The sequence below is a fragment of the Phyllostomus discolor genome, chromosome 5, assembly GCF_004126475.2.
Source record: "Phyllostomus discolor isolate MPI-MPIP mPhyDis1 chromosome 5, mPhyDis1.pri.v3, whole genome shotgun sequence".
NCBI lineage: Eukaryota > Metazoa > Chordata > Mammalia > Chiroptera > Phyllostomidae > Phyllostomus > Phyllostomus discolor.
Genome location: NC_040907.2, coordinates 125,793,647 through 125,816,100, shown reverse-complemented (window position 1 = coordinate 125,816,100; position 22,454 = coordinate 125,793,647). Strand labels below are relative to the sequence as shown.

At 51.4% G+C, this 22,454-nt stretch overlaps 2 protein-coding genes across 5 annotated transcripts in view; one reads left to right on the top strand and one right to left on the bottom strand.

The window, feature by feature from the left end:
- The window catches only part of SGPL1 (sphingosine-1-phosphate lyase 1), a 51,248-nt gene extending 39,393 nt beyond the window's left edge, over window positions 1-11,855 (top strand). For all 4 annotated transcript variants that reach the window (XM_036026837.1, XM_036026840.1, XM_036026839.1 and 1 more), the window contains 8 exons: window positions 1,364-1,452; window positions 2,800-2,905; window positions 4,318-4,416; window positions 5,073-5,222; window positions 6,207-6,445; window positions 7,559-7,705; window positions 8,680-8,800; window positions 9,328-11,855. In XM_036026837.1, coding sequence (XP_035882730.1) covers window positions 1,364-1,452; window positions 2,800-2,905; window positions 4,318-4,416; window positions 5,073-5,222; window positions 6,207-6,445; window positions 7,559-7,705; window positions 8,680-8,800; window positions 9,328-9,468 — 1,092 coding nt within the window. In that variant the 3' untranslated portion in view covers window positions 9,469-11,855. The remainder of the gene's footprint in view (window positions 1-1,363; window positions 1,453-2,799; window positions 2,906-4,317; window positions 4,417-5,072; window positions 5,223-6,206; window positions 6,446-7,558; window positions 7,706-8,679; window positions 8,801-9,327) is intronic.
- A 738-nt stretch (window positions 11,856-12,593) lies between these two features.
- Window positions 12,594-17,882, bottom strand: PCBD1 (pterin-4 alpha-carbinolamine dehydratase 1). The gene is made up of 4 exons (XM_028513295.2): window positions 17,762-17,882; window positions 14,867-14,998; window positions 14,278-14,358; window positions 12,594-13,158 (listed from the first exon to the last, which is right to left on the bottom strand). The coding sequence occupies exons 1-4, from the start codon at window positions 17,762-17,764 to the stop codon at window positions 13,060-13,062; spliced, it is 315 nt and encodes a 104-aa protein (XP_028369096.1). The 5' UTR covers window positions 17,765-17,882; the 3' UTR covers window positions 12,594-13,059.
- Between the last annotated feature and the right edge of the window lie 4,572 nt (window positions 17,883-22,454).

Below are 22,454 nucleotides of genomic sequence, written 5' to 3'. Positions count from 1 at the left end.
TAGGACAAAAATATGTGGATATTATTTTAGGAAGTTTCAGTAATCACCCTTTCTCATTCCATCCATCTCTAGTTAAGCTACACTAAATATGAAAACGTAGAAAGTTTTACTTGTTATCAGCAGATGCTAATGGGTGACACTGGGCAGATCACTGCCATCTCTCAGTGGCTCAGTTTTCTCACCTGTATAATGAAAAAGCTATTTAAGATTTAATGAATCTTCAGAAATGGTAACTCTAAGAAAATATCCACCGAGCTCACTGATAGAGCCTTTCTTCTCTGTTTGCTTTAAAATTATTCTTTTTCGGTGTTACCAGAAGGTAGCCAGGTAGTACAACAGGCCTGTGTCCGATCGGTGTTATGGAAGGTTAATTGAGGGTGTGTTCGGTATCTGCTGATAGGCTTGGTGCTGGGAACGTGGTCACAAACAGGGAGGAGTCCCACCCTTTTGAGTCTATTAGCCCGCACAATAGGATGAGTGAAATGAACCCTTTTGTTTCCCCTTTGGTAAAGAAATTTGCCTGTATCAGAGTTGCTGACCTAGTTTCAGGAAAACATTTTATTTCATTTAAAAACATGAGGATTTTTGTTTTGATTTCAGGTAAGATAATAAACTCTAAGTAGAACCTTCTGTTTTTCTCTTTCAAACTTGTCAAAAACTACAAGTTTACTTTGGAATGCTTAAATATCTTTTCTTAATCTTCTAATGTATTACATAGGTTACTAGAATTATAACTTCATAATTTCACATTCTTCAATGGACATTGAATTGAAATTGAAATTGACAATTTATTTATTTTTAAAGATTTTCTTTCTTTCTTTTTTTTTTTGGGGGGGGGAGAAAGAGAAGGAGAGGAACATCAATGTGTGGTTGCCTCTCACGTGGCCCCCACTGGGGACCTGGTCTGCATCCCAGGCATGTGCCCTAACTGGGAATCGAACCGGCAACCCCTTGGTTTGCAGGCTGGCACTCAATCCACTGAGCCACATGAACAGGGCTGGACACTGAAAATTTAAATCAAAGTCAGTAATCCTGATGCTTTTGAATGCTATGAAGTGCCCTATCCTATCTGCCATTGGAGGAATTAGTGTGGAAATGGATTGTGTGCGGATCTGGACAGGTGTGCCTTTGTCCATGCAGTGCAGAGCTTCTGCTCATTCTGATTTAGTAGTTTTTACTCTTCTGAGCTTGGGTGCAGCCAGCCAAGCCCAGTTTTCCTCCTGGGAGACAGGGCAGTGTCTGCTCTGCGGCGTGTGAGACCTTATCTCTTTCTGTATCAGACACCATCAAGATCAGGGCAAGAAGCTTATGCTGGTGCTATCCCTAGCTTCCCTCCACAGGCAGAATCTCTTCTTTTTTGCAGGTGACCTCTGGCGGGACAGAAAGCATACTGATGGCCTGCAAAGCTTATCGGGACCTGGCTGTGGAGAACGGGATCAGAAGTCCAGAGATGTACGCATGTGTGGTTGTGTTGTGCCCCCCGCCTTTAGACTTGTCTGTCTGAAACGCTGCTGCATGGAACACCATGACAGCCGGTGTGCCGCTGCTCTCCTCCTCTGGGGGTTCTGGTCCTCCCTCCTCTTGTCCTGTGTCCTTGGCCCTTATCCCTTCAGTCACCAGAGTCCTAAATGGATCAGCGGTTTAGTTTTCACAATCATTCCCCCTCTCCCGCACCAGGCCCAGGTTACACGTGATGTACTCGTATATATTGTAAGCAAGCGTGAGATCCTTTTTCTAACATGACAGAGTGACAGGACTGAGTCTTTGAATTCTGCGATATTTGTAATGAGTTATCTGGAGCCTAAGGAAAGCTCTCTGTGTGTTTGAGTTCAGTGAAAGCCAATTCATGTAACAGGCTGCCTTGGTGGGGTTCTCCCTAAGGAAAATGCAACCTGAGGGCCGTTTTCTGGATGAAAAAGTTTGACATGTTTTTGAGATTTACCCATCTTGCCACCCCATGGACATAATTTTGATATTTGGTTGCATTTTCTTTTCTCTGCACACCTTCCTTGTGTGGTGTGTTGGGGTTGATGTATTTCTCCAAGTGTCAGTGACACTGGGTTTTTCACACATGATCTCATGCTGCGATTCATACTCAGCCTAAGAGAATAAATCGGGCCGCCATCTTTCTTCAAACGTAAGTCTTTGCTGCTTGGCAGTTCCTCGATAGTAGAGATTCTTCTCCCTTAAAGGGAGTAGGGTAGTTGTAGGAGTGGAGCAGTTGAGGGCAGTCTGGAAGCAAACACTTAGCTGTGACTCAGTTTCCTTTTGCAGCGCTGGTTGTGATGCCGCTCCCAGGCATGCAGTGCAGACGGGGGTTTTAGGTGGATCACGGTCTTTCAAGGTGGAGGGACCTCCGACCTGATGCTTGCCTGCTGCCCGAACGTCCCCGGCAGGCAGCCTCACGTTTGCTGCTTGAGTGTGTATTGTGCCAGGAAGCTTGCTCCCACTGACGTGCCGTCTGGGCAGACAGCCCCTCAGAGGCTCCACTTGACATTAATCCGACCCGGGCGCCCTGCCCCGTTACCTGTCAGCCCTAGTTTTTGGCTTTGGATCCTTTGATGTGAGATTACTTCCGAGTTCCTCCTGTTGCCACAATGATCTCCTAAGTACTAGGGAGAAGATTCTCTAGAATATCACTTCTTTTTGTGCTTAAAAAGTAAAAATATAAACACTCTAGAAATTTTGAGGAAAAATAATCAGAAATGTACTTCTGGGGGTTTAGATTAGCTGCAGACTGTGCGCTCTGGAACCTCTCCTGGGTCTGAATTTCATCATTCCCTCTTCCCTGTCGTTTAGTGTGGCCCCCCAAAGTGCCCATGCTGCGTTTGACAAAGCAGCCCACTACTTTGGGATGAAGATTATACGGGTTCCACTGAACAAAATGATGGAGGTGGACGTTCGGGTGAGTTGCTCTGAGGGGCCACCGTGTGCCTCGGGCTGTGAGAAGCAGGAGGTGTGCGGTCAGCTGGCTTCCCCAGCGTCACGCACTGGTGGGCTCTGGGTGCCTTTGAAGGCGGCAGCCCGAGTTGCGGCGGCTGCCACTGGCACGGTGACTGATTGCAGCTTGAGTCTCTGAGACTCTTCAAGTCTGATAGGAAGATGAACCTCGTCCCTAACTTGAAATTTGGACCAGGGTTTGGTTTCAGCGCCTCAGTTTCTCTTCTCTGTCTGTAAAGTAAGCATGGGCTAACTTGTCCCAAGACTCTCACTGCGGTTTTGATTGGTCTGAATTAGTACTGTTGCCATGATAATAGTAATGATTGCCATCATAATAGTAATGATTCTTCCATAAGTAAACTATTCCAATTTGTTAGCGCTAGCATTATCCCCCCCCTCACCTTTATTGAGGCATTAATGGACAATTAATTGACAAATTAAAAATTGTATCTATTTAAAGTGTACAACTTAATGTTTTGATACAAGTATACATTGTGAAGTAAGACAATTAAGCTTTTAACATATACAACGCCTCTTATTGTTAACATTTTTTTATGGTTAGAATACTTAAGATTACACTCTAGATCGCTAACCAAATTTCAAGCGTACAGTGCAATAGTAACAAAATTTGTGAAGTAGTCACATGGCAATATTTTATATCTCCAGAGCTTACCTTGTGTGCCTGACGCTTGGTGCCCCTTGACAGCACCCACTCCTCCCTCACCCCCAGCCCCTGGAAACCACCGTTCTGCTCTCCGCTTCTGCAGTTCAGCTTTTTAAATTCCATGTATAAGTGAGATCATGCCATATCTGTCTTTCTGTCCCAGCTTATTTAAGTTAGCATAATGTCCTCCAGGTTTATCCATGTGGTTACAAATGGCAGGACATCTTTCTTTATAAGGCAGCGTAATATCCCTTTTGTGATTAATTTTATGCCTTGCATTTGTATGGAACTGTCCAGTTCTCAGAACACTATGGGAATTGCATTGAGCCTCCCCTAGGACAGCCCAGGGAAGTCGCAGAGGCTGTTAGTAGCATCGCAGGTGAAAGATGAGGAAACAGGCTGGGCAGAGGCTGTACACCAGGTTTCACTGCTGGTTGGCAGCTGTCTTGCTTCTTAGCCCAACATGTTTCTCTCCCTCACAGCGATCCTGCTGTTTTTATGCTGTTCTTACACCGTGCTCTCAGACTCTGCCCAGGGGGACCCGCTGGGCCGTGTTTGCGTTCTGCTATCATGGAGGGGGGTGGTCTTCGCCCAGGTTGGAGAGGTGGAGGAGGGGCACTAGTGGAACTGAAACTCTGAGTTAACCTTGGCAGTAGAATAGGAGAGCAGCTGTGACGTGGATGCTCACTTTCCTTCCCACGTTCATCCCCCAGGCAATGAGGAGAGCCATCTCCAGGAACACTGCCATGCTCGTCTGTTCCACCCCGCAGTTCCCTCACGGTGTGATAGACCCTGTCCCTGAGGTGGCCAAGGTATGTGAGGGAAATGGGCTCCAAAACAGCAAAACTGAGGCTTTAAAACGGAATCTCGTGATAACAGTACGTGGCGAACAGAAGCGGTGCTGGGTTTAGATTGTAGTGCAATAGTGGGGAACAGCTCTCATCAGCCCTGTGGTAAGCCCCGCAGCTCTCTGGGGCCTCCGAAGGTTACTAGCTTCTGCTCTGGGGGAGGGATAACAGAAGGAAGAAGACTTTGTTTAAATTGGATATCCGGGAGTAGGACTCACATTTTGTTCAGGTCAGGAAATAATCCGCCTCTAGGCTCATGCCTGCTGGAGGGTGGTATTCCGTGGTACTAGGTGTGGGGCTCCAAAGGACTGTCTCCCCCCTTCCCCACCGGCGGTTGCCAAAGCGGGACCTTTGTCCCCCTCCAGAGGCAGCCTGGATCAGAGTGCTACTCATTTCCTGCCTGATTTTGCAATGAGTTTGAGGCCCTGCGTATTTACATATAAAATAAATACCACATTTCAGATTCATTCTTTCGAAGGCTAAATACATTTGAGCTTTTTTATTAGGAATGTCAAAAATGGCCCTGTGGTTACAGCCCACCTTTCCACCCATGTCTTGCAAAGTTCTTGCTATAGAGCTATAAATGAAGTTTTCTTACGGGCCTTGTGTTTTGGAACTAGCTGGCTGTCAAATACAAAATACCTCTCCACGTGGACGCGTGTCTGGGGGGCTTCCTCATCGTCTTTATGGAGAAAGCAGGATACCCGCTGGAGCAGCCGTTTGATTTCCGGGTGAAAGGTGTCACCAGCATTTCAGCGGATACCCATAAGGTGAGTGGGGGAAGGGACTGAATTTTAATCAGAGTAGACAGTTGGTTATTTTTGTTGTCAACAAAATGGTTAAAGCTCTAGCCTTCCCCCAAAATGTAAAATGAAATCTGGCTCTTTGCTGGCAGCTGTTCAGGTCTCCGGGGACAGTGGTGGAGGTGACGAGTAGTAGAGGAAAGGAGCCTGTTATCTTTGTGTCTTAGGGCTGAGAGAATTTCTGTAACTGGGACATGTAGTGCCACGGCCCTCCCGAAGAGTTCCCTGAAGTCTCGGAATTATTTGGGTGGAGGGTGGAGGCCAGGCTGATTGTGGACTTCCTGAGAGGGGCGTGTAAGTGCTGCAGCTCCCAGGCCACCGGGCTCCTGCAGCCGGCTGAGGGACAGGAGCCCACCGACGGAAGAGTCCTTTGGAAAAGGGGAAGCATTTAAGATGCTCAGGAATTGTGGCTTCTCCTGTTGGAAATGCCCACGCCCACCACCTCCCGGGGAGTGAGACAAAATCTTGATCAGTTTATTTGAGAGCCGGATTAAGTAGCTCTCAGACCCTGAGTGCCATGGTGTTCTAAAAGCAAGTGTGCTGCTAAGCGCGGAGGGTGGGGAGGGAGTCAGGTCGTGAGTTTAGTTGCTTGAGTGACCGGACTCTGTCCTTGCCTGGCTTCCAGTGGACATTTATTGTCACTCTCATCCTGACATGCTGCCCTGGAACAATGTTCTAAATAAGGAAGACCACGTGTTGGCGAGAGAGGGGAAGCAAGCTGATTAGCAGGACAGGACACTGTTCCTTCAGGGCCTCCGATTTCTCGTCCCTAAAATACAGAATTTCGACTCCACCCCTTCAGTCCCCTCTCGCTCCTAGCATTCCGAGTTGGGATTTTTAGTGTGAGTGAGAAACATCATAGAGAATGTGAGAGAAATCTGCATGGTCAGTGTTCCAGGACAGGGCTGCCATTCCAAACTGTATTCACATATCCGCTTCTTCCCCCCTCAGTATGGCTACGCCCCCAAAGGCTCTTCAGTCGTGTTGTACAGTGAGAAGAAGTACAGGAGCTACCAGTTCTTCATAGATCCAGACTGGCAGGGTGGCATCTACGCTTCCCCAAACGTGGCGGGCTCACGGCCTGGTGGCATTAGTGCAGCCTGCTGGGCCACCTTGATGCACTTCGGTGAGAGCGGCTATGTTGAAGCTACCAAACAGATCATCAAAACTACTCGCTTCCTCAAGTCAGAGTATGTGCGGGAGATTGGGATTCTGCCTTGTCTCTTGCTCTGTCTGCTCGTGGGCTCAAGGCGTCCGCCTGGCCAAGCACCTGGAGCCCTACCCCTTTTGCTGTTTCCTGAGAGACCAGGGGTTAGGGCAGCAGCCCAGGAGTGTGGTGCTGGCCTGGGAGGATGAGCTCCGTTGCTCTGCGGTGACTCGGAGTGTCAGATCAGGCTTTATCTGTGGGCCTTCTTGTTTCCAAGGATGTCTTAACAACTGGCACCTTTGACCAAGTGCTAAGGGACAGTGTAAGGTTAAGGCAAGACAGTGGTTCTGAGATTCAAGCATGCATCCTGATCACTCGGAGGGCTTAAAATGCAGATTGCTTGGCCCTGCTCCCAGAATTCCTATTTACAGGTCTAGAGTGGGATCTGGGGACTTGTGTTTCTGGGCAGCTCCCAGTGGAGACTGGTGCCGCTGGTCAGGGGTCCCACCGGGAGGCCCGCTGGGATGAGGAGGAAGGACCGCAGCAGGAATGGGGAGGGAGGAGTGATGGACTCGGGGGTTAAGCGAAGGCTGGAACTGGGCTGTGTGTGTTGTCTAGCATGTCTGTTCCCATACCACCTGCCTGTGCCGCTGTGTGTCACCAGGGTTGGGGGCTTTTTCAGAATCTTAAGGGGGAGTGAAAGCAGCCGGCGGGCATGTCTGACTTGAAAAAGGCCCACATACGGCTCTGGTGTCCCTGTCTGCGGAGAACTACTGTACTAGTTCTTGCTTTAGGGATTATATATGTGACTTTTTAGAATTGGGGGAGGGATAGACTGCATTTCCAGAATTTTTAAAAGCTGTATCTTTAATGCCTCAGTTGCCCCTGGGGTTGATAATCATGATTTGGGAGTTGGGCAGATGGGTTAGGAGCCAGTGGTTCTAATTCGTAGAATCTAGATGGAGTTTGGGCCTTCGAATATTCATAATGTTAGGAGTCACTGTTCTCCGTCCAGACACCTTACTTCACAAGACGAGAACACCAAAGTCCCTAAGGTTAGACTGTATTGTAAGGGCGACGTTGGATGAAGAGATGATGACCAGAGGACTAGATGTGGCTGAACTTTCTTTTTGTTTCCCTTCTTGTTTGTTTTAAGACTGGAAAATATCAAAGGCATCTTTGTTTTTGGGAATCCTCAAGTGTCAGTCATTGCTCTGGGCTCCCATGATTTTGACATCTACCGACTGTTCAACCTGATGACTGCGAAGGGGTGGAACTTGAACCAGCTGCAGTTCCCATCCAGGTAAGCTCGCAGGAGCCTCTTTCCCTCCCTTTGCTCCGTGACTTTTGAAGAGCTTGGGTGGCAACATGACCGGAAGGACAGAGACTGGCTGCTAGAGCCCAGACTGTGGTGGCAGCTGTGGCATCTAGGATTTCTGTCTTGCCAGCTGGAGTTATCTGATACCAAAACAATACCATTACCTTTACCCTCCGACAGAGTCAGGGGGCCGCCTCTCGGGATCAGGGGTCAGTCATAAGGCCCCCTGCCCCCACTCCCTCTCGGCTCTGTACCCTTGGGTCTGTCTTGCACACAGCCACCAGATTGCTCCTATAAACGGACCCGCTACCTCAGCAATATTTAGCTCCAGATCTTGCACAGGGCTTCTGATCATTCAGGCCTGCTACTGTCTTCAGTGTGCTCTCCCAGTCTAATCCTCCGAGATGTCTTTAAAGCAGTGTTCCACCTCAACAGAACAGGTCTCTTCAGTGTCCTCTGCCTCCTGTCCCGGTCAGCGTTGTAGCCAGTTGCGTTCGGACACTGCTTTTTCCTCTTCGCAGCCCCTCTGTGTACCCGTGTCCCCCCAGAGGAGTTGGGGCTGCTGCTCTGCCTTGCCGCCCTTTAAGACCCCAGCCCGGGCCCTGTCCCCGAGAGGGCTTGTCGTCTAAGACAGAGGCATCCCGTCGGTGGTCACGTGGCTGAAGGATTGGCGGTGGACAGTTTCTGAGGGGCAGGGTGGGACCGAGCCGCCAGCTGTATTCCTCCCATCAGGGTGCTGTTGGGCTGCGCCGAGGGGCCCTCATGCCACCCTGGGCTGGCCAGCCCCTGCGTTCCAGAGCCCTGGCTCCCCGCCCTGGGAGCCGCTCGGGTGACTTGTTCTTGTCGCAGACAATGCAGAGGGGCGACCAGCAGATCCCTGCGTTCGGGGCTGCTTTACTTCAGAGCGCTCCCTTATCTTCCCGGGGCTCACTACTCTTCGTCTCTTTCCTCTCCCGTAGCATCCACTTCTGCGTCACGCTAGTGCACACCCGGAAGCGCGTGGCCATACAGTTCCTGAAGGACGTCCGCGAGTCTGTCACCCAGATCATGAAGAACCCTAAAGCAAAGACCACGGGAATGGTAGGGCCCTCGGGGGTCTTCTCTGTGGAGGTTGAGGCTTTGGTGGGCAGGAGGTTGAAAGAATCTGATGCCCCCTATTCTGTGGCTGCCTCTGCCCCTTTTACCCACCGTTTTCGTACTGAATTGCAGCTGATGATCTCTGCCTCACCCACTCCCAGGGTTTCTAAGCTCAGATGAGATGTACTGTATATAAAGCACCTTGTAAAAATGTGAAAATGTTATATAAAAAGCTGGTGGTGGTAGCGGCCATTTGAAAAGAAGAATTGGACACAGGAAAGGCAATTTACCAATTTTCTCTGGAGTTTTGTACTGAAAATCCCATGGGATAGGTCCTTTGGGGAGAAAGGCAGACTGGCAAGGGCCTGGGGAAATGTGGCCGTGCCCACTGCCCTCTGCTAGGCTGGAGCCTGGGTGGGGGGTGGAGACGGGCAGGGGAGGGCACGCTGAAGGCGAGGTCAGAGGAGAGGAAGATCACAACCGTCCTGGGCCCCTCGTCACTAACAGCAGTTCTTTGGCCGGATTTGTAGGGTGCGATCTACGGCATGGCCCAGACCGCCGTCGACAGGAACCAGGTGGCGGAACTGTCCTCGGTCTTCCTGGACAGCCTCTTCAGCACAGACACCGTACCTCAGGGCAGCCAGATGAACGGTGCTCCGAAGCCCCGCTGAGCGGGCAGGGGCTCTGGCCTCCAGAGGCTCCCGGGTGCGGGTGCGGAGCCGGGCACGCACAGGTTCAGCATCTGGTCTCGCCCGCAGAGCGCGGCGAGACCGACACGGACAGCTCAGTGCTCCGGACCGCGTTCCTCCTCCGCACGACCTGCTGTGGTTTTTAATGTGAAGGCCCTGCAGGGTTCTGTTTCATAATTATTTTGCCATTGTTTTAAATGTTATACTAGGAATTGTTTTAACCATTTCCTTTCCTAACCTCTCTAGCTTTCCGCCTCACTTAATCGTGTGTGGCAGCTCTGACCTGTCCTGATTTGATTTCCCACGCGAGCGGGGGTACAGTGTGTGAGACAGAGAAAGGTTCCTCCGTGATCTCAGGCAGACAGGCTGGTCAGCTCGGGAGCACTCACGGAACCGAAGTCCCCCGGGTGGCTAGGTGCACTCTAGGCAGGAGGCGCCTTCAGCCTTGCACTCTGAGTGGATTCGTCGTCTGTCTGAGAAGCACAGGTACCGCGGCTTGTCCTGTGCCTCCAGGACGCAGACTGACCGGTCCGTTGCTCACGTTCTGCGGCCGGTCTGCCGGGGCAGGTGCAGAGTGGTACGTTACCCTCTTCGGGGGGCAGTCCCCGTTTGATTCTTGGTTTGCACCATCTTTGGGGACTCCTATTTGAAATGATGCACCCTCTAGTTTGTTCTTGAACTAGGAAGGGAATGTCATTCCCAGAGAATCCAAGACTTTCTGGCCTAGTGCTGCCTCTCTGCACTGGCAGTTTTCAGAGCACAGCCCAGCCCTCGCCTGGGCTAGAAGTGACCAGAAACCAGACCCTTTCCTATACTTTCCTGAAAGTCAGGGTGGGATGAGCACTCATATTCAGAAACATGTCACCCAAGTTGATGGCCCTCCCCCCACCTCCACTGCTTTAAGCCATCATGAATGAGAGCATGTTTGCCAGAAGGGACAGACAGCTCAAAGCACTCACAAGTTGCCTTGATTTACCCTAGGTGGTGCATGGAGGGCCTGAACGAGCCCCCAAGGCAAGGAAAAATTCCTGTCCCCGTTAGTGTGCTCCCCAGCCTCTCTCCCCTGTTTTCGGCTCCCCAAGGTACGATGGCAATTGAGCCTCAGGTACTGGGCACTCTTGGCCCTGGCTCGGCTGAGATAAACATTTTGGCATAGGAAGACACGATAGTAAGTGTCAGTTGGAGCCTAGGACCTGGGATTTCTTCTTAAGACTAGTTGCTCAGGGTGGTGCAGGGATAGGACCAAGCCCTGCACCCACTTCCTGCCGCCTCCTGCCCCCTGTGGGGCCTGGATCTGGGCTGCACCACTGTCCCACCCTCATGACGACATACTGTATGTGTGCCTTTTCCCTCGGCAGGGGGCAGTGGTGGGCTATTCCTCACCCAGGCCCTGGGGGCGCGGGGGAGGGGGGGGACGGCGGGGTGGCCTTGGAGGCTTTCATTTGGGTAGGGGATTACTGGGGATGAGTCAGGAGACAGTCCTCGATTCCATTACCCTTCTCAGGGACCCCTGAATATTCAGCTTCTTCAGGCTGGCGTCCTCCCGCCTCTTACCTGGGTGTGCTGGCCGGCAGAGCCTAGATGACCGTTTCCCCAAGCTCCTTACCACGTGTGTCTGAAATGTTCTTTAGCACTGTACTTCCCGCACAAAACTGTGACTGGCCATGCCATTGCAGGCTGGTGTGTGTGTGTGTGTTTCCCTGTTTCCGCCATTGTGGGTTCCAAGGGTGGTTGGTGTCCGCGTGTGTCAGAGGGAGAGGCTGAGGCCCTTCGGACGTGGAAGCGATGTTCCCTCCAGTTACTGAACCGGCGGCACCTCCTGAGAGGGCTGTGCACGAATCATCTCTTGGTTTCCAGTGCATTCCTTAACGCTGGGGAAAGCCCTGGGACCCAGAACCACCCAGCAGGCACCGCTGTGGTTTGTCAGCTGCGCAAACGGGGAAGCCTGTGCCCCAGAGTGTTCTGTTGCTCCCAACGTCTCCCCAGGCCCTGCCCCTGTGCTGCGACAGCTTTGCTGGGGAGGGGGTAGAGCTGTTTTTCAAAGGGACCTACTGTCGCCACTTTAATTTATGTTTACGAGCCTTATTTGACTAAACATTTGTGGGCTTTCCATTCTGTGTATCTGCGTGTAGTAACGCCGAGTCTGCTAGAGGTGGGTGGAGTGTCTTAATTCTGCATTAGAAGTCAGTAGTCGTGTGAGTATACTGCCATGTCACTTTTAATATTGCCCGTTTTATACTTGGAAAATGGTACTTGCCTCCTTGAATCTTCTGTCTTTAACCTTCCCCTTCCCATCTCAACGCTCCCTTTGTAATTGCAGCAATAGTCTCTTAAAAAGCAATTAAATCATTAAACGTCCAAACCTTCATCGTTGTGGATGGTTGCATTCATTTGTTTATTTGGGCGTGCACGCGTCTACCCAGATGGGATGCTGGCAGCTCTAGAACCACTGCCGGGGAGAGATCGCCCCCTCGTGGTGACGTGGTTGTGTGGTCACTGACAGTGGGGCAGGCAGCCAGGAGTGGGTGAGCAGCACTCCCGCCCGGTCCCCAGCATTCCATGGCTCCCCCCGGGAGTGGTGGTCACACCTGTGTTAAGGCTGTCTGGAATGCAGGTCTTTCGTTCCCCTCACAGAGTAAAAAGTAGTAGGCAGGCCTTGAGACTGTGGCTAAGTTTCTAGTTAGACAGTATAAAAGGCACCAGGAGTAGAAATCTCCTCAGTGGATGCTGTAGAGCAAGAAGGGGGTACGGCCCCAGACCGCCTCTCTGCTTCAGCCTCAGCACACGGCCACACGGTGCCCTGCACACGTTACCTCCTGTTCACGATGCTCCCTCAGCGTCTCTGCCTTAAGAACATGATTCTGGTCTTTGAGGTGCAACTCAGACAAAGCTCCAGATTCACCCTTGTTAATCACTTCCTGTTCTCTTAGCTCATTTCTTATCCTTGCACCTAGTGTTAACTTAGTTCATTCTGCCTAGTAACAGTTAACCATTTTCCTGCTGGCTTCCTCTAGATGGTGGTGAACTCCTTGAAGGCAGGGTGCTTCAAATGTCTGTTGGCTCCCATTTGGATTGACCTGCGGGAAAGAAGACTCTAGAGCCTGAGGCCAAGGGAAACAACAGTTTTATTTGAGACATAAAAGCACGTGTGTTTTTATCACACAGGAGGGGGTTGGCATCAGGGTTCTGGTTTCTAAGATAAGATTTTGTCTATTTTAGACACAGCTTCTATCACAGCTCCTTGGGAAATGAATTAGAAAGGGAGCAAGATACAGCTGGGAAAGAAATCGTGTTGCTGGGATGCTGTGAAGAGTGGGAAGACCCTGTTCAGATTAGTGCGCACTTCAGAGAGGGTGGGGACGAGGAGCCAGTGTGGGGAAACCTGGCCTCAGTCCCTGGTGTTGGCAGTGACGCCGCCTTTCTTTCGCCCGAGAGGACCCACCCCTAGGTGGGGGCAGCAGGGCAGACTGGGCGATTTCAGCTACGGCAACATTTTGGGGCTCCCCTGTTCCTTCTCTGGATTTCCGGTTCAGTCACCCCTTTCCGCGGGAGCTCAAAGAGGAAAGGCAGGGTCTAGGTCATGGACACCGCTACTTGCTCGATGAAGCTGGCCAGGTTGATGTCGCGTTCTGACAGGCCAGCACACTCATGGGTGCTCAGGGTGATGTGCACCTGAAACAAACCATAGAGGCAGGGCCAGCTGGCTCCACTGCCTCCGCCTGTGAGCAGCAGAGTCGCCAGCTGGTGGGCTCAGCCACGCATTCACGCACACATGCAGGGTTTTGTGGTGGCCGAGGGCCCCAGATACGGGTGCACTTCGTACTGCACCTCAGATGCTGCGACTTTACCAACGAAGTACGACCCTCCACCAGCAAGATTACGACTCCCTAAGATGACAGTGTTTTTCAGCAATAAAGCATTTGTAATTAAGGTAGGTACTTTGGGTATTTTTAGACATAATGCTGTTGCACATTTAATGGGCTACACAATATAGTGTAAATGTAACTTTTACAGGCACACTTTATTGTTGTAGCCTCAAACGGAACCCACAGTCTCCCTGAGGTATGCCTGTGGCCACTGGTCACTGCAGCCTCCCGGGGTTGGGGGTGCTGCCTTCCTCACTCGACACGTTTTCATAACCACAGTGCAGAAGTGTCTTCTCACACCTCCACACACAGTGGGAATGCCGGCAATCGGTTAAAAACAAAACACCCAAATATTAAGAGCTACCTGAAACCAAGGATGAGACCACAAACCAACTCCAGCTCCTACAGGCAGTCCGTTTGCAGACTGTGCCTTCCAGCGTCAACGTTTTTAGGGAGAGCCCGGGAGAGCTCTCGGCACATGTCAGGCATTCCGTGACTGTTCCACTTCATTCAGCAGAAACTCGGATCTGCCGGCTGTGCGTGGTTATTCTTAGCTCACTTTTATTACTTCACTCTTCCATACTGACAGGAAGATTTAAGCCATGCAATGCTGCTAACAATGAATATACCTGATCCCTGCGGCCTCTCCTTCCTTAGGTTTTGCCTTCTCGAAGTCTATGTAGTATCTGCTGGAACCACAAGTTATCTCTCAGTGTTTTAATTTGCATTTCCTTAATTTGTCGTGACATGATATTTTCTAGGAGTGTTGATGTTGATTGTGGGAGGGAGATGAATGGAACAGGAGGTATGGACAGTGAGCCTAGGGGTGAGGAGGGCCTGTGGGGAAGCCCAAGAAGGGGCCTTCGGAAGGAGGCGGGGTTCCCAGAACCTGGGCGGGGCCTGCATGGCAGGCACCGTCACTCACCTTGTTGTACACGTTGAACCACTCGGGGTGGTGGTCCAGTTTCTCGGCCTGAAGGGCTACTCTCGTCATGAAGCCAAAGGCCTGTTTAGTGAAAGGAGACCCAGGTTAGTGTTTGGAGACTGCTGGGCACCTGTTTATGGCTGTTGTGAGGCCTCGATGGGGCGGGATGGAGAAGCTTTGTTGAAGGACAACCCTCTAGCCTTCACCACTCCTGTGGCATCTGGCCGCTGGCCGGGGCTGGAGTTCCCGGTGGCCTTCGTGCAGTGGGAGGAAAGCCTTGTACTTAGATGGTACAAGTACATCTTAGATGCCACCAAGGTGGCAGCACCAGAGAGGTGGTTGGTCTCGGCCAATCTTTTGTCTCTAAAACGTCTTCAGATGTCCATCTGTTTCCTCCTCGACCTCCCTCCTCTAAGGATTGTTTCTCAAAATTCCACGCCTGTACTCTCCAGGCCCCAAGGTGACACTTCTGAGTAAGATGCATTACGCGATGTCTGACAGTCTTGAGCAGCAAGCAGGACTGTGGGGGGAGCACAAGCGTGACCCCAGCAGTCCGTCTCAGAAAACTCTGCCCGCCCCGGGGCCGTACCCTGTTGAAGTCTTTGAAGTGGAACTGCTTGAAGATGGCGTCCCGGCCCTCCAGCTCGCTCCAGCCCACGGCCCGCAGGTTCGGCAGCAGCTGGTCCCGCTCCTCAGCACTCAGCCTGTGCGCCTTGCCGGCCTAGGGGAGGAGACAGACAGAGGCCCCAGGCCTGTAGGGGAGCCGAGCCAGGCTCTGATGGCTGCTCTGGACACAGGTGACACAGTCACAGGGAAGCTGGTCTGAAGCAATGGACTGGGACCTGTTGACTGACGGTGGCACCCTGCCCTGGAGGTGGGGCCCTGGCTCCTGCACTGATAGGTTCTTAGATTTTACATTCCGCTCAAAAGGGCAGGAAATGATGAGGTGTCATGCAAATCATCTTGAACTAAGAAATGCTCCCCCCCAAAAACAATTAGGTCTCTTACAATACCAAGGGAGTAAAAGCAAAACCTAGCTCAGATGTGTATGTACTGTGACACTACCTTTCAGAAAAACAGCACCCCAGACTGTCGAACCTGCCTCCCTCTCTTAACTGTGGACTTAGGCTGCCTGCCTGCACACCTCTGCTCCTACTCACTGTCGAGAGTAGCACAGAGGAAACAGGCTGAGAAACGGGAATGACCACCACGCCTGCCCTACCTAGTTGGGGAGAGCACGGCATCGTTCTCAGAGGGGTCTGTGCCTCAGGATCCTGGAGCCGGCGAGGGACCCAGCACTGAAAACACGTTTCAGGTGACTCTTAGCCACACTGCAGCTGACAAGCACTGGCACCACATCCCAGTGGGTCCTCCGTGATGCTCCCATGCAGCCTCTGGTTCCCAGCTAAGGGGTCTCAGCCTTTCGACAACCTGCTTTGCTGTCAGCCTGGGAAGCCCGAGCCACAGAGCTTGGTTAAGAGTCAAAGTAACTTGGCCAGAGGCAGTTTGCAAACCTAGTGCGTCGTCCTCGTATTTTCCTATTGTGCAAAGTGCCCTCCGGGCAGCATGAATTGGCACAGTTCAGTCCACGAGTGACTGACCCTCAGAGAACAGAAGGAAGCAAAAGTCAGTTCTGTTCTCAGGAACATCCAAATCTAAGAGCTTAAGGGGTCCCAGAATTGGGCCTTTGAAACAAATACCCAAAGACAGAAGCTGTCAAGTGCTAAATTAAACATGAACCTAAAAGGTCTGGGCAGGTTAACGCAGCCCGCAGCCCGGAAGCCACCGAATGAGTTGGCGCGACTGGTCCAAGCCCCAGCCCTGCCCTTCCCCAGCCAGGTGGTCCCATGGCGCTCATCTCCCTTGGCTTGATGAGTAAAAGGGACGCTTCCATTCACACCAGCAAGAGGAGCCAACGGACATGATAAACTCCATAGTTGTGAATGGAGTGTCATCTGCATTTTTTATAAAGGAAACTTCCTGGGGCATGTAGGCTTAGGATGTGCCTTGCAGGCTGGAGGAGATTGGGAAGGCACTCTGGCAAGTCATCTTCTTCCTCCTCCTGAGAACATGTGCTCTCTCTGGACTGTCTGACTTGGTCCGTCCCCTCTCCTAGGCTCCAGAAGGCAGAGAAGGCGGCAGAGATATGCGTCACCAGCCCGACCCCATCCCTCCTTCAGAGCTGGCCCTTTCTCAGTGGCCCATAAGCCTGCTCCCCGTATCCAGGCAACCAGAGACCAGATGTCACCCCAGGCATCAGAGCTCACTGTTTAGTTCCTTGGCTCAGAAAGGAGTGGATGGATGCTACTGAGCTCCTGGGAGGTCCCCTTTCTGTTTAGAGTCTCCTGGAATCCCCCAGGTCTCATAGCCCGAAGCTGAACTGACAAGCCCTCCTGAGATCTGGGAACAGAGATGGAGAAGGGGCGGTGTTCACGTAGTAAATCCCAAGTCAGGCCTGGCTGGCCTCTGCTTCTGCCAGGGTTACTGATTACCCACCTTTCTGCATCTTGGGGGCCTCAGTGCACTTCATGGTAGCCACACTCACCACCTCCCCTCCCTCCAAGTCACAGCCTTCAAAAAGCCTTCCCTCGTGTCACCACTGCCTGCACTGCTCCTAATGCTTTGGGGCCAGAAATGGGCTGTTTAGGAAAGCTTCCCGGATCTAGCTCCTCTCCTGGCTGTCCTCATGACTCACCTTCTCTCTAGCCCTCAGGGATTGGGGGTGGGGGCATGGCCGGAGCTCAGCCTGGATGAGTAAAGCCCCAGCCCTGCCCTTCCCATCTGTCCTGGAGGACAGATGATTCCTAGCAATCATGTCTCCACCGCTGGGCAGGCCTCAAACTAGGCACCCAGGGCTGGCTCCCAGGCCAGGGACAGCAGAATAGCCAGGGGTGCACAGAAGGGCTGAGCCAGCCCCTGTGCACCAAAGGGCAGTAAACAGGCACACAGAGGAACACACAAATCCGATGTCCCCTCCTCACACTCATAGGCGTGTCCCCATCCCCACCTCCAATACAGAACAGAACCTTGCCACTGAGGGGGATGAGAACTGCGGGCTCACTATGCTGTCCCTCCCCACCCAGTCCCACAGCCCGCCCCCCTCCCTTTATCCAGGGAGGCCACTAAGCCCCGCCCAAAGTACTGTGGTGCTGAGGGGGCACAGGCCTGGAAGCCAGTGGCAGGCCTGACTGTTACCTGGACCTGCCACCGCCCCCTCCTGACCTCCGCTTTCCCTGGGGCTGCACCGCGGCGGGAAGCGTGGCGGAGGCCCGGACTCTCCAAACCAGGCGTTTGCTCTGTGCGAGGGGCTCGGGAGAACCCTCCCCACCCCCCTCTCCCCCCCTCCCCGCCCCCACACTCCTGGCAGGAGGCTTGGGCTGGCGGGTGGGGAGGGCGTGAGGCCCCTTTCCTCTCCTCGGACCCTACCGCGCGCCGGTTCCTAACGGGTCTGCCCCAACTGCAGCAGTGTGCGATCCCCTCTCACCATATCCGGGCTCAGCTTGGAAGCAGGCGAGCAGCAGGTGGCGGCGGAGAGGGCGAGCGCTGCGCAGGGCGCACTGGACGGCCGTCGGGCGGAGCCATGCTGGGGCCGCCCCGGGGCGGGGAGTGCAGCCGGGGAGGGGCCGCTACCCGTAATCATTAACTCTGGCCCTCAGCGGCAGGCTCCGAGGGCCTCGCTCCCTTCCAGCATTCTCCTTGATGCCCTTGTTATGTGGAGCTCAGGCGTTATGTATCCGGGCTCCAACGCAGATCTCTGCGTTCAAATCCTGCTCCGTGACTTAATTAGCTGTGTGACCCTGGGCGGGAGATTCTTTCTTTCTAAAAACACTTTATTTAGATATTGATCTACAACAAATTGCACATATTTAAAGTTTACAATGTGATACGTTTTGACATATGTATGCTCCCGTGCAGCCATCATCTGGATCAAGATCACGAACGTATCCATCACCCCTAAATGTCTCCTCTTCCCTCCTCATTTATGTTTCCCCCCACTGTAGACTAGACTGCATTTTCTAGAATTCTATGTAAATGGAAAGCATACAGTATTACTCTTTTTGTGTCTGGTTTCTTTCACTCAGCATAGTTACTTTAAAAAAAGATTTTATTTATTTATTTTTAGAGAAAGGGGAAGGGAGGGTTTAAGAGAGGGAGAGAAACAGGGATAGCTGCCTCTCCAAGCCTGCAACCGGGACGGCCTGCAACCCAGGGCGTGCCCTGACCCAGTCGATAGGGGGACCTCTTGGTTCGCAGGAGAAGGCCCATTCCACAGCTACACCAATCAGGGGAGCATAATTACTTTTTGAGCTTTCACCCATGTAGTTGCATGTATAGTTTCTAATAGGACAAAAGCCACTTTCTCAGGCCCTGTTTCCCGGAGCTGTCTGGACCCCATAAAGCATGATTGACCCTAATTGTTTTATGAGCCTTTATCCTCAAGACTAGAAAATCACTGGAAGCGCCCTGAAGGCCCAAAGGCTTCAGGACTTACAAAACAGGACACACCAGACCACACCCACTGGACGGGACCCTGCACCCAAGGTTCAACATCAGAACACTTTGCAGCCTAACTCAAACATCCTGCTCCATAACGGGCCCCATTACCCTACAGAAGCTCACAGCCTAACCCCTCAGGGCTGGGGCTGGTGCATTTCTCTGTGCCTGCCCTTTCCTTCTCCTGGGGAAGTAAAAGTAAAAAAAACTTTGCTTTCTGCACTTCTCTTTGTGAACTCTTTCACAGCCCGGTCACCGACCATCCTAACAGTTTTTTCCTTTTATGGCGAAGTAAAATTTATTTTATAGTGTCATATTGTCTTGAGTATGTCACAATTTGGTCATCCATCTGCTCATTGATGAACATTTGGATTTTTCCAGTTTTTGAGCTGCTATGAACTTCTGCATATGAGCCTCTGCATGGATAGATGCTTTCATTTTTCCTGGGTAAAGACCTAGGGCCGGAATGTCTAGGCCACATGGTGGGTGTATGTTTGTAACTTCTTAGGAAACTGCCAAGGAGGTCGTACCATCCTACATCCCCACCAGAGGCGTGTGAGCGGTCCAGGTCCCCGGCTTGCTTACAGACGCACCGATACGTGGTCTGGTCAGTCTTTGTGACTCTGGCCCTTCCCACTGGTGTGTGGTGGCATCTCACGGTGGTTTTGACTTGCACCTTAATGACTGATGATACTCAACATATTATTATGTGCTCATTTGCCGTCAGTGAGCCTTTGGTAAATTGTGCATTCAAACTTTCTGACCATTATTTTTAAAATTGAGTGTTTGCTTTCTTATTGGGTTTGGAGAATTCTTTATTTTGGATACAAGCTCTTTATCAGATATATGACTTGCAAATATTTTTTTTGCATTCTCACAGTACCTTTCAAAGAGCAAATGTTCTTAATTTTGATGAAATTCAATCTGTTAAATGTTTCTTTTTATGGATTCATATTTTGGTGTTGTAACTAGGAAATCTTTGCCTGATCCGAGGTCACAAAGTCTTTCTTTGATGTTTTCTTCCTGTGTCTTCTCCTATATTTTATAGTTTTTGGTTTTACATTTAGGTCTGTGATTCATTTTTAGTTAATTTTTTATATGCTTTGACTTATGGATCCAAATTAACTTTATACCTATGAATATTCAGTTGTTCCTTTCTCCACTGCATTGCCTGTGTATGTTTGTTTTAAACAAACCAATGGACTGTACGTGTGGATTTGTTTGTGGGTTCTCTGTTCTGTTCCACCGATCTATTGGTCTATCCGGACGCCAACACCCTGTGCCGTGATGACTGGGGCTGTCTAAGGCCGGGCGTCAGGCAGTGTACGCCCTCCCATAGTAAAACCTTTTTTGTATTAACCTTTATCCCTACACTCCACTTTCATTCCTCTCCTCCCAATCGTGACCTTTCAATGCATTAATATGTATTTTTGTTTGTACATGTTCTTGTAAAATAAAAGCCTGTTGTTGTTTCAGCTCTATGTATTTTTTATTTTTTGTAAATGACACTTATGCCATATCTCATTCCGGAACAGTTGGTGGACAGAAGAGAATAGTGGACAGTTAATAGTCATCCATGTTGCTATATGTGTACGTACTTAAGCTGTAGCTTCTAACCGCTACTCAGCATTCTGTGGGGAGAGTGCACCATGAACGCCCTCCCAAGGACGGACACTCGGGTGGCTTCCAACTCCCTGCCGCTGCTACCTCCACCTCCCCAAGCAGATGAGCAGGGACACACACACACACACACACACGCACGCGGAGCACAACAACACAGAGATGCTGCCGGGAACACCTCTCTCAACTCGACAGCTCCCTTCTGTACACGCATCCCCTACAAGCCCAGCAGCTCCCTCCTGGGCGTGCACCCAAGAACAGCCCCAGGTGCTGTCCAGAGCAGCTGTGCCAGCCGTCACCTGCGACGTGCGGGTGCCTGCTTCCCTGCCTTCCTCGCACGCCCATCCTCACACTCGGCATTGCCTAGCTTTTCGATGTATGCCAAGTAAATAGGTGTGAAGCGAAGGCTCACTGTTTCCCTTTGCATGTTTCTGATTACTAACGATGCTGAGCACCTCTTCATATGTTTCTTAGCATTTAGGACTTAATGTTTATAAATTGCTTTTTGATATTCTTTGCAAAATTTTTAGAATTTATAGTGCTCTCTCTCTCTCTCTTTTTTTTTTTTTTGATTTGCAGGAGTTTATACCTATGCATTAACTGATTGTCAGTTTTCAATTTTGCACATATCTCCTCCCATTCAGCCATCTACTTGCTAACTTCTTCCATGTGGTTCTTTGTTGGCAGAAATCTTATGCCTCAGTGTAATAATATTTATCTTCTTTCATTTGTAGTTTAGTGCTTTTAAAGGTTTACTTGATAAGTCCACTCCCAGCCCTGCCATGAAAATATTCTTTCTTTTCTTCTGTTGACTACAGAGTCAGATACATGTAGGACCTAACGTGAGAGGCCCCTTTGGTGGGTAGCATTTGGCAGGGTGCTGGCTAGCTCTCGGCGACGACCCTCGGGTGAGCCTGGACTCCCTGCGCCCACCCTGTGGCTTCTACTGATCTTCTGCCAGCCCAGGGGATGGGGTTCCTCAGAGAACAGTGCCCAGCAGAGAGGCCCCTCAGGGCACGGAACTAGGAGAAATAGTGGCGCGTTTTTATTTGAAGCCACCACGTGTTGTGGTAGTTTGTTATGCAGCAATAGATATTAGGACAAATAGACTCCTGGACAAAAACTGGTGCCTGGGAGTGGAGTGTTCAGATCAACCTAAAACGTACTATTAGCTTGGGAACGGTGTTGGGTGTGAGGCGGAAGTCAGGTTTAAAACGCAGGGAGTGCGGTTCCACTGCCACCCACTACGTAGAAAGCTGCACAGTGTCAGTCCCACACTAACAACGAGAAAAGCCTGGATTTACTATAAAATCATCACTTTTCTTCAGCTTGCCAAGATACGGAGGTCGCAGGGCAACTGAGTAGCCTGGACTGGAAGCCAGGCAGGCCCCTCCCAGGGGAGGGAGAAGCACAGACCGGCTGCCCTGTGGCAGCGTGCAGGGAGGGACAGGGAAGACACAACCTCCCTACGAGTCCCTAGGAAGTCAGCGCAACTGTCAGCAACTTGCTGGAAGCCAGGTGTGTGCTGGCTTGTCCTTGTGGAATGGCTGGGGGAGCTCCCACACACTAACAGCTTTTAGTTAAGGGCCTCCCCTGCTGCACAGGACAAAGAGCGGGGGAAGGGCGCCAGGGGAGTGAGACTCCCTCAGCACAGTAAGGGCAGGAGGGGCCGATTAGCGGCTGCCGGGAAAAGTGCCGCACCCTGTCCTCCTCTCCAGACCCCAGCCTATAAGAAGTAAAAGCCTTAAGCCACTAGGAGAGGGCCAACAAATCCTGCCACTTCCAGGGCCAAAGTAAAGACTCCCTGAGGCTTCAGGTTTTGTTTCCAGTAGGAGAAAAAAAAGTCCCTCTGCCTGGGGGAGGTGCAGGAACCAGCTCCAGGTTGGGGACCCTGTACCAATACCATCAGAGGCCGACCGCCCCTGGGGAGGGGCGGGGAAGACTCCCACGGCTAGAGGGCAGTCGGGCTGTGGGAGGGGCAGCGGGGGCGGGGTTGGGGGCGTGGACAGGAACACCCACCGCTCCAGTGCCCTGGACAAGGGAGAGACCGCCACTTTCACCAC